At 39.8% G+C, this 15,574-nt stretch overlaps 1 protein-coding gene across 1 annotated transcript; it reads right to left on the reverse strand.

Moving 5' to 3' along the window:
- Window positions 1–1,329: 1,329 nt before the first annotated feature.
- CLEC3A (C-type lectin domain family 3 member A) lies at window positions 1,330–8,497 on the reverse strand. The gene is made up of 3 exons (XM_037409280.1): window positions 8,316–8,497; window positions 6,105–6,185; window positions 1,330–2,958 (listed from the first exon to the last, which is right to left on the reverse strand). The coding sequence occupies exons 1-3, from the start codon at window positions 8,428–8,430 to the stop codon at window positions 2,567–2,569; spliced, it is 588 nt and encodes a 195-aa protein (XP_037265177.1). The 5' UTR covers window positions 8,431–8,497; the 3' UTR covers window positions 1,330–2,566.
- Between the last annotated feature and the right edge of the window lie 7,077 nt (window positions 8,498–15,574).

The raw sequence follows: 15,574 nt of genomic DNA on the forward strand, positions 1-15,574 counted from the left end.
GCTGCACATAAAACTGCTCTTATATCCGTTTTGCCAGCTGTATGTGCGTGTACTGAGAAGCAGGGGTCCCTGGTGCACAGTTGTGTGATTTTTGGAGAGATGAGGAATCCAGAACTGGAATTTGAAGGGAAAACACCACTCAAGACCTCGGAGGATTTCAGAAACTAATTATGGGAGACTAGTGTAGAGAAGTGAGCTCAATCTTCTTGAATGGAAAAGATGGGCAATGCCATGTGTTTATCAAGAGAGAAAGGCAGGGAGCGAAGGTCTGGGGAGAAGAACTGGTGCAGCAGTGGTCAAAGCAGGCCCACCAGGCAGCAAACACTCATCCTTGCTCTGAGCTCACTTTGAACAGGCACATTTGATCAAGAGGAAAGATAGTGACAGCTAATTTGACAGGACAAAGTCTGGCTCTCTGCTGTGTTTCTACTTTACTTTCTATCTTTGTTGCTCCCTTTGCAGGCACTTCTGGAAGAGTTTTTTATCCTCCTACCATCTCCTTTCCACCCCTATCCAGCTGATTTTTCCTCCATCATTTTTCCTGTTTAGTTTACGTCCCTTTGTTATTTACTAAGCATTCTGCTGTGAATCTTGAAATTAATTACTGACTTCTCTATGGTGAATTTTGTCTTTGTGGAGTAAATCACTACTAAACAAATAGTTATTTATCTGGTATCTGTATCCACTAGTTGGTAAACATCCACCAATAATATCTATAAACATTTTCAACTGTTGCATAGAACTTTAGAAGCTGGGCTGAAATAGATTAAATAGGACATAAATTTATAAACTCCTCAAAGGTAAACACATTATGGAATTTGTGGTGAACTTTCAATTTGACTGTAGCTATAGGGATATGCTGAGATACTGACTTACTTCAGGTAAGCCAGAGGTAAAGAAACCCTACAAAATTACTGCAGGCTTTTTAATCATGTTAAAAATCAGGTAAAAGGAATATTGATTCCAACCTTAGCAAAGGTTGATAATTTTGAACAAGAATTGGAGATATTTGGGGACATTTTGCTCCTTTATTTTAATTCAGGAGCTAAAGAGAATTCAGAATCATGCCTATTTTACAAATATATTAAGTGTTGGAAGATAAAATTAATTATAACACATTACAGTGGTGCATTGAACAGCTGCATCTTACACAGTATTTAGGCAAACAGGGATTCAGATTTTGTCCTGTGGCATGTATATACACTAGTAAAAGAAAAAAGGTGTAGTATAATGTGCCCAAAGATGTTACTGCTTTTGAATCCTCAAGAAAAGTCCTAAGAAAGAATGGCCTTCACATGGATGCATAAGTCGTCAAAAATACTACTACAATTAAATACCAGTAGCCACAAATTTATTGCATACTTTAGAAAATTTTGCACAACTATAAGATAAAAAGTAGGAATTAGCCCCCTAACAGCAATATATTTAAATACTTGAATGAAATTCCTTCACACAAGAGAGGAACCACTATTTATAACATAAAGGCAAATCTCTATTGCGAGGCTAAGAACAGCAAAAAATAAACAGCACATTTTACTTAATTTTCAAATGTCAGGTGTTAAATGGGGAAAATTTTCATGTGGCCAAACGAGCTAACGAGCTGTGGTTTGGCCCCACTCTTTTGTGCCAATTGGGTATACTGCCTGCCATGTGGAGAGAGAGGTGAATGAACAGTGATATTGTGCCTAGAAAAGGGATCCAGCCTCTCTACTTGTGCTGTCAGGCAGGTGTTACTGCCTGAATTATAAAGCCTTTTTCTGATCCTGCAGGAGAGAAGGCTTTTGCAAGTCTTATTAAGGCATTGCATAGTAGAAGTATGATCTAGTCCCACGTTGGTTTCTTCTACGGGAATGTTCCAAATGACATCTAATATTTAACCATAATTGAGACATTTAAAAGCAAACATGTTTAGACTAACTGATGTTTTAGAACAGTTACTTCCCCCATTTTCTAACAGTGTATCACTTTTTACTCCATGCAGTTTAAAAATTAACATCAGATTTTTCTGTTTCATTTGGCTTTGTTAACCCATAGGTAAAACTCTTGGTCACAGATCCATCATATTAAACTCTATAAGGGCCATGGCCATTTTTCACAGGACCTCCCATAATCCCAAAGTCCCTCTTAAGTACTGGAACTGAAAGGATTCCTACACCTGATATTGGCACATGTCACCATACAGCAATCTTTTGTAAACTTCCAATAAATTCACTAGAGTTCTGTATTCAAGTAAGTACTATTCTACCATGGAGATGCAAAGTACAGAATAGGAGGTGAATTCCAGCAACCTGAACATCAGGCTGAAATAATATGCCAAAATATGATACAATATAGATCAAAACATAATATATATTCCTATACATAATGAGAGCACTCACTAAACATAACATTTTAGCATCTGAATAGAAAATAAATTAATAAAGAAAACTTCTGTTTCAGGAAAGAGTGAGTACAATGCAGGAAATGGGTATTTTTAACTCACCACTGTCTAAGTGGGAGGGGTTACTAACAAGCAAAACCAAATGTTAATATCCCAAAACATGGCCATGGTCATTTGTGCATGTAATTATGGGATCAGAAATTCACAAATGTATCTTTTAGCAGTATGGCAGGCTTCATCCACCCACTTGCCTTGAGATGACTGAGAAAAAAAGACACAGTTTTCACGCTTCCCCCCATTGGGCTGGGCACGATCCCAGTTGAAGTACTGTAGAGCCATACCATTGACATCAACAAATTTCCCTTCGTTTATCATGTCAGTGACACCCAACCAAAACTCAGACACTCTAGGCATGCTTTTCTTGCCATAATCTCGAAGAGTGTTTGTTTCATCGTTATTCCTTGGGATCGCCAGTGTCCCTCCCTTGGCTATGCAGTCTTCGTTGGCTTCATGAAAATGTTTGGTACCCTCTGATATGAGGTAGCACTTCTTATGGGCCTTTGTCCCACGAAGACAGACTGTGAATAGATAGGTATTGGTTTGTATGTTCAGTAAAAGCTTGGCTTATACGTTTGAATAATGTTTTCTAAAATGATAATTTTCTAAAAGCATATTGGGAATTAAGCAGACAAGTCCCTCAGCTCTTGCCTCCACATGGTGGACCTGAAAGCGGCAGCAAGATCAGACTTACCTGTTATTCCTCCTGTTCATGAAGGAACTTTTACACAGCCAGCATGTTAGTGTGGCTTTGGGATCCCAGCCTGAACAGACTGTTCACAGACACTCTGCAAGACATCTGGGACTACAAGGGACAGCCAAGAGCAGAGCATGCTCTTATAGCTGCTCCAGAGAAAAGGCGCTTCTGAGGAACAACAAACATAGCTGTGATCTTAACACTACAAAGTGCTTTGGAGAACAGTTCCTGTGTTTATGCTGATAAGCCATAGGCATGATCTTGAGCCCTAAATTCCCTCCAGTAATGTAATTCTCTCAAGGATTAATTTTTTTTTTATGTTGTTGTTCCAGAATGCTAAAATATAGCCCAGGCCTGTTGTCAGCATATCTTTTGCCTTCTTTTTAGCAAATAGTCCTGCTTTCATGCCTTTTTGCCTTATTTGTTCAGTCTTTAAACTGATGGAGTGGATGAGGTATCGATGTTTGTATTGTTGGCAGATGTGAGTTTGTCATCAGGAAATCTATACTTGGCTTTCTAGTAATGACACATATCTAAAAGTCTTTCATATTTATGATATTTAAGTGCCAAAGAAAGGTGGTTTTATGTATTAAATAAGCCTAGTTCCTAGGAAACAAAGGCAGGACAGAAAAGTGCCATTTTAAACGTGTCCTGTTCACCAAATATTGATTTAAAATTCATAATACAAATCTGTCTGGATGATTTATAGAAGTATATTTCCACCTGCAGAAGAGTACACATTCACCTCTCTAGTTCTTAATTGCTGGTCTTTCCAGCAAAGTCTATCCCTTCAAACTCTAAATTCAAATGAGGTGAAGTGACTTAAATCTGTAAACACTTCTAAAAAGTGTACACTTAGTACTGAGCTTGCATGACAATCTGAACCAAACAATCTAAACATTTGCATTTATAAATCTGTTTGCTTTTAGTTCTACTGGAACATATCAGGGAAATCCTGATGTAAAGTCCAAATGTACTGGAACATTATTTTGGCATATGCTCTGTAACTGAAATTGCCTTGCAGAACTGTTGTCAAGAGTTCTTCCAGCCCTAGGTCTGTGTGGGCAGGCTTGCAGGGGTGAATACTTGAACTTTGCTTTCCAGCTCTCCTAATGCAGATATGTGAAAAACTGGTTCTCTCAAGAAAAGCACGAGAAAAGAACCCTCCTCAAAGGAGTGTTCCTTCTGAGCTAAGGAAGGTAGCAAAGGCCTTGAATAAACTCCTGTAACAATTATTTTTAGAATCCTGCATGTGACTCCTTCCAGATAATTTCATGTATTGCTTAAACTCATCTCCTTACATTAGAAATATGTCATGAAACAGTATGAACATCTTCTGTCCTGATGTTTTCTATAATCTGTTTCTAATTCCTGTCATCTGTTCTTGTAAAAAAAAAAATATATATGTATCTGATCAACAGGATATGGAAATCCACTTTGGACCGTATCTTATATGTCTCAGTTTTTTAGTATTTCCATTTGTAGTATTCATTGCATTCCTTAGCTGCATTTTCAGGGTCATAATTTTATATTAGGGCTTATCCTTCAAATTTAAACATTTCAATCTACTAATGGCCAAAGAAAAGAAATGAACATATTTCCTAAATGTTCAATTATTTAACAAAATTATATTCATGGGAAAGGTCAGAGAGACCTTGTGTACTTCTACAACGCTACAATAATGATGGAGATGAGCCCTCTTCAGGGAGAAAGTATGTGCTGCTAAATGCATTGCATGTGGCAATATTTCACAGTATGTAGAAAGGAGACCTAGGAAATTCAAGCAAAATAAGAAATCAGATTGTGATGTTGGTCTTGGAAGTGTCCATAAGCTAAAAAAGTAGCTCCTTTTCAAGTATCATAAGGCCATTTATTAATTCAGTCAGAGCTAGAGGGACAATAGATCTCTTTTTGCCAAATCTGGAATCCAGTTGAACAGTGTGGTTCTGAATTTAGAATATAGCTCAAAATAAGTTTTGAGGATAGAAAATCTCCTGGGTTTGGTTTCATTTCTAAGCCACTGCATGCTTACTCTCAAGCTCCTTCTGGAAGCAATACAAGGATTACTTTCAAACAACAGTTACTTGTCGAGCACGGGCTCCCTCTTTTAAGACACTTCTAAAGTAGTCTTATAAGGAATTTAACATAAAAATATTTTGTAAAGCTCAAAAAGCTCTATGTAACCCAAGACTTAAACCAGGACAACCCAGATATTACCATCCCTAAGGAAAATATGTTCTGTTTCATGTGAATGATGTAATTTCCTCTATAGTGTCCTCTTGTACATATTTAAATGCCAAGTTTTGTGTCAACAGCTGTGAAAAAGCACAACTGTCTAGTAGGTGCATGTGTATTTATCTTTCTTATTTTGTTTGGAAATTTCCATCTGGCTATTTAAATACTTAAAGAACTCTGCACATTGAGACGGGATATTTCTGAACTCACAGTGGGTATTACTTTGAAGTTTTGTGGCACCATTCACAGCTGAATGTCACATACTGCACACTTCTAAAAGGCTCAGCCCTTTTAGCTTCCTTTTGGGGGTATTCTCAGTCTTTTCCATGAACATTTTTGCATGGATAGGTAGCCCATGTTCATATCAAAGCTGGGGGCCTAACTCATTGACCACCTAAGCTCTTAAATACAGTAACCCTCATTGTGTGGCCTTTTTCTGATTATATCTAATATCACAGCTTGGGGTTGTGCATAGAAAAACCAAAAGCAGTTCTTGCTCCAGATTAATCCTTGCTCTCAGTGAGGAATCATCACTTGTATGCTGTTAGTTCAGACTTCATTTTACTTGAATGCTTCCTTCAACATTTGTCTCACCATTACAGCTATAGCATACCATGCTTTTAAGGAGTTGTATTTCTCAGTCACAAATCCCCATTAAAGAGAAGGATGGGAGTGAAGAAGAGAGAAAGGCAGTGATAACTTTTGGAAGCCACTAACCAATATAAGGTGCTTTACCTGTCTGAAGTGCTTGCATTTCTTTCAGAGCATTTACTTCTCGCCACAATTTGTCAATCTGGGTCTTTAGGTCATCTTTTTCTTAAATAAAAGAAATACAGAGAAATGAACAGATATGCACACACACACACACAAAATATTTATATGTTAAAAGCTGTTTCAAAATACCATGGTTTTATGTATTGCTGAGATGTTTTGATTTCTTTTAAATATCCTTCCTTAATGAAAGGATTCCTGTAGATTTCCTGCAAAAAAAAACCAGGAGGAACCCACCTTTACCTTTTAATCTCATAGTTTAAATCTCATTTTCAGTTGGACTTTACCCTAATAATGATTTGAAAACCATGGATGATTGCAGCTAATTGTTATTTAGTGTGCCGGTACCTAATTGACAGCAAAATTTGCCTATTTACTTTTGAACCTGTACATCATGGGGTGTGTGTGTATATATAACATGCAAATAATAGCAGGACACAAGTTGTGTTTATTCAAAGAGAAGCTATTTCTGTGAGCATGGAAGTTTCACACAAGTCTGTTTTAACACAGTGAGGAACAACTAATACAATCCAACTTCACTGTCTGAATGTATGCAGTCAAGTTTGCTGAGCTGCAACTTCCCCTCCCCAGGAGGAGCCTTCCTGTTTCAGTCAGTACAGAGTGGGCCTGACGACTCGAGTCACAAATTCAGTCTGAATCACCACTTTGCAGCACTTAAAAAAGCACCAAGAAGATGGTGGGACAAGACAATTTATACATAACTCCATTTTCATGTCCTCTTTTCCATTCTTTTTTTTCTTAATCATTATAATATTCCACCACCATCAAACAACTAGCTGGCATGTCTCTGTTGCACAAGATGACAATCTGATTGCAGCAATAACTAGACCTTCCAGAAGCCACAGTAATGAACATGAGGAATAAATAAGCTCTTTCACATGTAGCAGAACTAACAAAACCACAGATCCTACGCATCTGTGTTACATCAACTAATCCTCCAGCTGCACCCCAGAAAGCTCGTCTCTTCCCCATATTCCCTACTGCCCGTGGGGATAACCCCAGCTGTCCTTCATGACTCCCTGGTTCCCCAAGGCAGGACTTCCAGTTTCCCAATCCATGCTACTCCCTGCAAGTCCCAATTCACAAGAGCCTGTCCATGTTCCTCTGCTTCAAAAGAGTCCAAAAGCAGGACAAGCTGAGCTCCTGGTGCACCCTCTTCACAGAGGGACACTAATGCAGAACTTCCCCACCCCCCACCCCCCCCACTGTTGGGAAACTTATCCTCTGAATTTCATTCTTCTGCCAAATTGCTTCACGTTCAAAAGTTATTAGTGGAAAGTTAACAGACAAATGTGCTGGCAAAATAAATGTATAAGCATTCTGTCCTTAGGACACCAAGCTTAAAACCATGGAGATTCAAAAAGAGAAGGAAGTCTGTATAACTGTATAGCTCCAGAGCAGTGTAATCATGTTGTGCAACGGCTTTATCAATGCTGCAGTTTTTTCATTGACTAGGAGTTTAAATATTTGCCATCAGTGTAACCTCCATCATACCCTCTTTTATTAGAAATAAGTCTTTAAATTAAATACACAGACATTTCCAAACAACATTCAGCAGTTTTGTATTTGCTCTGCAAGCTTTGCTCTGGGAAATTATGCTTTATCTTTTCCTGTTAATTCTTTTTCATTAGTTTAACTTGCCATTTCACAGCACTTTTCATGCAGGTAAAGTAATATTCCACAAATATTAGACATTCTGTTAAAATTAAGTAAATGGTACAAAAATATGAACAATAACCCTTGTAGACCAAGGTACAAAAATCTGAACAAATAACCCTTGGAGACTGAAGATTTTATTCTGCTCTTTTCCATCATACGTACATGAATTTTAATTCTTCTGATCTTAGTCAATATAACTATATAACTGAGAATGATGAGCCAGAGTCCTCTCTCAGCTGTACCTGTGAGTCCTAAATAATGCGATTAATAGGCATAACAGAGCAGCGTATTTACAACTGTTATGCAGCTCTTTCTAGAACTCATTCTGGCACCTTATTCTTGGCTTTGCTAAGTCAATGGGTATAATATAGACTCCAATGTCCTCTGTTAATAAACATTTGTATAATGTTAGGTTTTAGTTCATGTTATTTAAGTACATAGTAAACTTGCATAGTCTATAAGCTTCTATCCCTCCTCCCAGTTAAAACCCAGTACCTTTCACTCTACGTTTGCTGTGCTTCCTGGCTTTGAATTTGGAAGCCTGGCTGATGGTCTGATCCAGCAGTAGTATGCTTATGAGTAGAAAAATCCTAAGTCCTGTTTGTGCCATGTCTCGTTTAAAGAACTTAACGAGAAGCTTGAAGAAATTCTCTTTAGCAGCTATGAGAGCAAGTCACATAGACCCATCTCAGAAGGGACTGACTGAGGTCAGTTTTATAAAAGTGTAGTGATGGGGTTGGCTGTACTCCTTGCTTACGAAATGTGTTTAATACTTAAGCTGGCTGTAACATAAGGCACCCCCTTGTTCTCACGTCTCATCTGAAATTCCAGTTTCCATTTTGAGTTCAGCTGGGACAGGTTGCTTTTAGAGGCCATAGCAGCACTGAACAGTGCACTGATTGCCACTAATAAGCACTATAATTCCTGTTTAACTTTGAAGCCAAAATGTACGGAAAAGGAGATGGATGTCCAAAAACATGTTGTGCAATGCCAGCCTCAGGAATGGTCTTATTTACACTGAAACAAAAAAAGAATGTCACCCCCTGAGTAAATGCAAACGTTGCAACTACACACACAGAGTGTATATATACATTAAGATCACATTATGTGAGACGTGCATTTATTATTTTATGGAGAGTTAATAAATGCCTAATAGATATGACCACATTTCTGATTAAGACCAGTGCAGTACGTGCTATCAGCAGGGTCTAGCCAGGGAAACAAAAGACAGTGGATACTCTTCCAAAGGTTCCCAAGTCCTGACTGTGTGGTCAGAAGAAGAGTAAAGCACAAGATGCTTGAAGCAAGACAGTGTCTCTCTACACTCTGGAGAGATCTCCGCATTCAGTTCTCCTTCATTCACCCTTCAGCTCTCTGGAGTTTTCTGGGGCTGCCTTTGAACTGGAATTGCTATAAGTAGCAGAACCTCTCACTGATTTTGGTGGACAAATGAAATTGTCACAATAATGTGCCCACCCATACACTCTTTTCTTTTTCTCCCCTCCTCCCCAAGTAAGAGAGGTTTTGCTTAAAATATTGACACCAAAGTCATCACTGCGTGATGGGGTGCTGGCAAGCACTGTTCATGCCCTTCAGAGCTGTTGTTCCAGATGTCTCTTTGCCATCTCTGACTTGATTACATTCTGCTCATGTTGCCAGATTATTTCAGAGCTGTAACAGCAAGAGACTTATTACTTTATTAAATGAAAGCTCAGATTTAGGGAAGTGCTGTTATACTACATGATTGCATCATGGGTTTTTCCAACCCCCTTGTACAGTGTTTTTGCAGTTTGTATAATGTAAAACACACCTGAACCATCTGTTTTGGATACCCTTAAACAACTAGCTGTATTCTAATAATCTATCACCAGTAAGCATCTGTTAGTTACTAAACTTTTCATAAATGCACCCTGATAGGACAAAACTTCAGTCGCCCTGCTTCATAATATTGACGTATGTGACGTTGTGTAGGGAAACCTCTGGATCGACAATGCTAAGGCCTTAGTGCTGTTACGGAGCACAGCACACCAGAGATGGCTGTTTCGAGTCACGCACATCCACAACTGTCTAACAAATCACTCCCACAGCTGCGTGTTTCAGTACACAGTGAAATGTGCAAAGGGCTGTCATTCCAACTAGCACATGAGAAACTGAAATGTGAGCTGTCAGAGAAGAAAACAAGGAGGTTGGCAAGGGTCTGGTTCAAGATTTAATCTGTCATTTAGAACTAGCCCTAAGTTCAGGGTTGATCCATATTTTATCCCAGTGATACTGGGGCATCAATATGAGCTAATTAAGTGCAGACAGCTGAATCAATAACTACCTCCAGTTATTCACTTGGTGCATTCTCAGAGGTTGTTGGTGGAATTGCACATGAAGCTGGTCCTGAACCACTGCAGCTTGTAGCCTGACATATTAACCTAGTGATAATTTTGGGTTACCTTGACAAGGGAGCTGTAAACACCCAGGGCTGTTTCACTTGGACCTTAGCTATCCCCCAGGCTTTGAGACAGGCAGGAACAGTAGCTGTGGCCAGCAAGCATTTTAGTGTGCCTGTTGAAGGACTCGGTATCAGAATGTATTTGTTCCTGCTCCTAGGAAATGGAGTTTTCTAACACAGGCTTTCTTTTCTTTCTGTGAAATGAGTCTGACAGAAAAATAAATTGTACTATACTGAGGCAAGCATGCAACTCTGTAGAAATGGAGGTATAGAGAAAACACAATTTGGTATTCTGAGAGCTCTTGGCCCAGAGCCTGAATACAAACCTGTGCTTTTTAGCATATGTCGTGTTACATCCTTTTAAAAACAGACTGAAACTGTTTTGAAAGCTTCACCCCCCTCGTTCAGTAGTCTCTCTGACCATTTCACCAGTCTGCAAATAGCTCGGCTGGACTTCACTCCTAGAACCTGAGTCACAAAGTTGTCCTTGCAGCTGCTGTGATAGGCCACAAGGGTATAGGGGTTTGTTTGTCTAGAATTTGTCTAGAGTACCTAAGAAATAGGTTTCACACTTATGACTAATCTATAGCAAATGAGGAAACAAGTTTAAATTCTTGTATATAGTGTGTGGGCAGGAGAGTCAGAGAAAAGTCAAAATATGTTGCTGAGAAGATGTAAACTCCCAGTGCTACTGTGGGGAAGCAGGAAATGGAACCATATAGAAGGTCTAGAGCATCACTGAAGTGAGTACCTGGTCTGTGCGTGGTCTTGAAACCAGCATTACAATGTCACTTAGAGTTACAATTTTTCTTTTACTGGCATAGTTATAGTAACATACAGCATAGAGAGTGAACACAGTTATATATGTAAAGAATTATTTTCTCCTGGGAAAAACTATTCCTTTTCCCATAGCAGAATGTGCTATTCAAATAAAAAGAGTCTCACAGTTTTATAGCTGCATCCAGACTAGGATAGGATTGCGCTTTTTTATTTACACCAGTATAGTAAAACTTCTGCATACAGACAAAATCATGGTTTCTCTTGAAGTGCTTAATTCAATTCAAAGCACTCTTGAAGTGCCTTGTTTGATAACAACCATCCTGCAAAAAACATAGCTGCTGTACTGTGCAGACATCTGGCTTTTTGGCTCCCATCTCCCCGCCTCGTTCGCTTTGCTTTCAGACAAGTGCACCATTCAGAGCCATTGGTACAAGGTTTATTTCAGTTTCTCCACAGAGGCTCTTCAAGGTAAAAAGACTGTTTCCCTCTGAGACAGTTCTACCTTTATATTCTCCTGTAAACTGGCTCAGAAAACCTCTTCATACAGCTGTTTTTCCTCTCCATCCTCAGCCATCACTGGATTTGTGGAAAGAACATTCAATTGGGCACAGAGTATGAGAAATGGGTGTGAGATGAGGACTGGGATCCTGAAACAGGTCTGGCTGCAGAAACCATTTCCTGTTGTGTGGAGTAAGATGCTATGTAGGGCAATCATGCCCTTTACTTAACTCCTGGGGTAGCAGAGTTACAAATAGACACCCTACTTGTACAAAAAAATACCTTTAAAGACAATTAATGCTTCAGTCTGTTTAAAAGTGAACTGCTCACATATTGCTAGTAGGCTGGCTATGTTTCACTGAGATCTACAGTGCCCTCCATGCTTCACAGCTAATTGTTTTGTGGCACGTTTGATCAGATGGAAAACTGATGGGCTCTATCTGCCACTGAAATCACAGCAAACTTTTTTTGCAGCATTTCAGTTGTGGAAAAATCAGCTCAGTGTAGGATTTAGGAAAAAAGCTTGCATGTGGATAACTATTTGCCCCTTCTGCTCAGAGTAAAAAGAGAAAATGAAAACTGATCAGAGCTGTTGCCAGGCTAAGGAATTTCAAGTGAGGCAATCTGAAGAGCCAGTATAGCCAACAAAAGTAAGCTACACAAAGGTTAGTAAAAGGCTTATCACCTCCTATACATCCATTTTTATAACTGTCTTGGGTGGTAAATGGGATCCACTGGTTGATTTTAGTTTGTTTCAATTAAAGGTAACAAATTTTGTAAATTCTGCTAGTCACAGATTATGAAGTACCTGGAAAATTACTGTATGCTTGGCTTCCGTGGCCTTGAAAAGTCTTGCAAAGTCTTTCTTAAGGATTTGATCTCAGTCCAACCAGGTACGAGGCAGGATTATGGCTGCCTTCCCAACACCAAAGTTATTTTGGGGAAATTTGTACAAATGAACCATGGTTTAGAAAAGGGAAGGGCTAGCTTTCTGGTATGCAAGGTTTTGTGAAACTTATTAACGATATTTTTGGGTTTTGCAATCGGTTCAAGTTTTTTCCCATCATGCTAATTTGCTCTTTTGGAAAGAAATTTTCTGGCTACAAGTGATCTTCTCTGTCTGTTAGAATTAAAGGAGATTCCAGGTTTATTGCAAAGCCAGGCTGGACCTGCACTGAATGTCACTGAGTGTTGAAATGAGGGCACTTAGTCTTCTTTAAATATGTGATGCTGCTATCCCAAATGTATGCCTCACCTTGGCACTGTGGTACCGATAATGGGATTGATCAATAAATAGGCTTCTCGATGTGGCATTTTTCAGTTCCAGACCTGACTGCTATTACCTACAGATCTAGTGCTTTTCACTTCCCATGCTGTAAATACAAGCTTCAAAAAAATGAAGAAATTGGAGATGTAAATAATGTATGTGTACTGAAAAGATGAATCAGGGGAGTATTTTGAGCTTCTGGAGTAAGTGCTTTTTGTATCTTTTATTTGGGGTCTTTGCCACAAAGCATCTCACAGCTGAGTCTTAGCAAGCAGACAGGTGGGCAAACAATTCACAATAGGCAGCAGAAATACTTGTCTTACATCTAGCACACATATTTAAGGCAAATATCATCTTGTCTATGTGACCAAACTCCCACTTGTACTCCCTTCATTCTCTTGTAATGGCAGTGAATATAGGTTACAGGTTGTAAAGCTGAGAAAATACTGCTTATCAAAGGCAGATTCAGAAGAGATTCACCAAATCTACATGAAGCAATGTTAGCAAAGCCATTGCATCCTTTTTTTTTGGTTACCTATCCAATGCCACTCTGCACAGTGTTCAGATAGCTCAAATGAATGGCACAGTTGCCAAATCTTTTTTACTTCAGGCCTTTAGCTGCAAAAATAAGTAGGTGCTGAGTGTTTTGCAGACTGTTGTTGTCTGTTTCTTTAGGCAGGAAGCACCCCAAATAAATACTTATTTAGAGAAAAATGTTTGTATGCCTATGTGAAATGTGCAATGAGAGCTAACCATAATCCCCCTCAAAACAGACTTTTTACAGATCAGCTGACTGCATCATCTCTAAAGATAAGGGACTTTAGGAGAAAATTTAAAGCAGTTTCTTTGCAGTCCAGGTGCAAATAGAGGAGTTGAATGGGGTCCTTTTAAAATGCTGTTCCTGTGGTCTTGGCAATATTTCCATGTTGGGAATTATTGGCAGCAGCTCAGCTTGTTTAGCCCTCGGGATGTATGTGAGAATGTGTCTCTCTTTCTCTTTTGTAAACAGAAATTACCTGTTGTGCTAATTTTTCTCCTGTAATGTGTGCTGCCTTTTTTTCTTCCTGGAAATGATCTGAAAACATCCTGAGCATTTAATTTCTCCCTTTAAATATTTTATTTTTGATCATCACAGTCTCTTCACATTAACATGATCTTAATAGGTTTGCTCATCCTTACATATGCCAGACAAAATGATTTGGACAATGATCTAGGCACTGTGAAGCTCTCCAGACAGTCTGAATTGCACATTCAGAGGTTCATAGCAGGTTACCAACAGTGCAGCTTTGCATACTGCCAGCGGGGCTGGTCAGAGGGAGGATCACATTTTGGCTTGTGTAGTTGTTTGTAGGGTTTTCCTATATGAGATGGAAAACCAGACCTTCTCGGGAGTGTGATCATGTCTCCCTTTGGTGGCTGCACTTCACTGAGTACTTGAAGGTTCTGCTCAAGAGCTGAGACCTTCCACTTTGCCAACCCAGAAACTCCAGTTCCCACCTCGTGTGTGCCCATACGGCCTTTGAGGTCCCCAACCCCTGTGCCATGGCCCTTCTATAGAGGTACTCTCAGAGACACTCCCAGTGCTGCTGCTGCCACCCAGCCGGTGTGGCTGCCAATGGACAAGGAGGTGCTTTAGCTGGGGGCTGCCAGCCTGGCTTGGGGAAAGAAGCCAAAACACTGCTCCGCCGTTCAAGGCTGTCACAAGATCTGCAAACAGCTGACCCTGCTTTACCGTCTTAGAAGCAGCACTACCCCCATGCACAGGCATAATCAGCTCATGCACCAAGCCCCAGGGTTGGAAAACATGTGATGTAGTCCAAATAAAACAGTGTTCTTTAAAATGTAAAAGAAGGTTTTTAGCTGCCTAGTCAGGAAGGAAAAATAGTACCTAAATGTAAATGCTTGGGAGATGTCCGCTTGTCTCTGCAGGCAAACTCCAGCAATGAGACCAGAGAAGTGGCCCTGCCTTGATGGGGGCTGGGAAAGGGGCAGCTCGGGGCAGAGACAGATCCCGCAACAAGCCTACCACCTCACACCATGCGTGTCCTTGCTCCCACCATGGGATGAACATGCAAACCACACATCGCCTCCTGGGAGATGCTCACACAAGGGTGCTGGGAGTGGAAAAGGAAAAATAACCTGTCAGTGCAATTTTCACTAACAGCCCAATACGTCTATTGAGAAATAACATTTCTGGGATGCTGCCCTCTTGTGAAAGGTCAATATTAACATCCCCTCCCATCTTCCCCTCTCCTACCCTTAAGGCTATATTTTGATGGTACACTGATGAGTTATATGCTGTTATGGTATTAGGTGTTGTTTCAAACGCTGTACCTAAAATTTTCCTAATTGCAAAGAAGAAATCTTTCAGGGATTTTTGGAGACCTTGGTTGCTTTTCCCTGTTGAAGTCTAGCTTGGGCAGAAAGAACCCATGACAAGGTAGCACAGCATCCACCTTTCCTGTTATCTGCTGTCCTTAAGGATTCGAAATCTTAGTACACGTCATGATTGTAGCCAGACTAGCATGGCCTCCAGTGCAGACTAGTTAAACATATATTTACCTATCTTTTCTGATATGTCCTGTAGCTTGTTTGCTGATGGCACTCAAGCTATCTAGTATAAAGCCAGCTTGCTAATGTCTATATAAAAATGCACTCGCTGTACTGTCTACAGTGCAGACAGACCCTGCCTGAGATACTGGCCTTATTTAACGAGTAGGATTAGTCCGTTTCAGAAATTGCAGGGCATTTCAACTCCTGCACTACATG

The sequence above is a fragment of the Falco rusticolus genome, chromosome 15, assembly GCF_015220075.1.
Source record: "Falco rusticolus isolate bFalRus1 chromosome 15, bFalRus1.pri, whole genome shotgun sequence".
NCBI classification, from domain to species: domain Eukaryota; kingdom Metazoa; phylum Chordata; class Aves; order Falconiformes; family Falconidae; genus Falco; species Falco rusticolus.

Coding starts and splice junctions, on each gene's coding strand:
- CLEC3A (XM_037409280.1), bottom strand. CDS start 8,430: ATGGCACAAACAGGACTTAGGATTTTTCTACTCATAAGCATACTACTG. Junction 6,186..8,315: donor CAGCAAACGTAGAGTGAAAG/GTACTGGGTTTT, acceptor CTTTTATTTAAG/AAAAAGATGACCTAAAGACC. Junction 2,959..6,104: donor AATGCAAGCACTTCAGACAG/GTAAAGCACCTT, acceptor ATCTATTCACAG/TCTGTCTTCGTGGGACAAAG.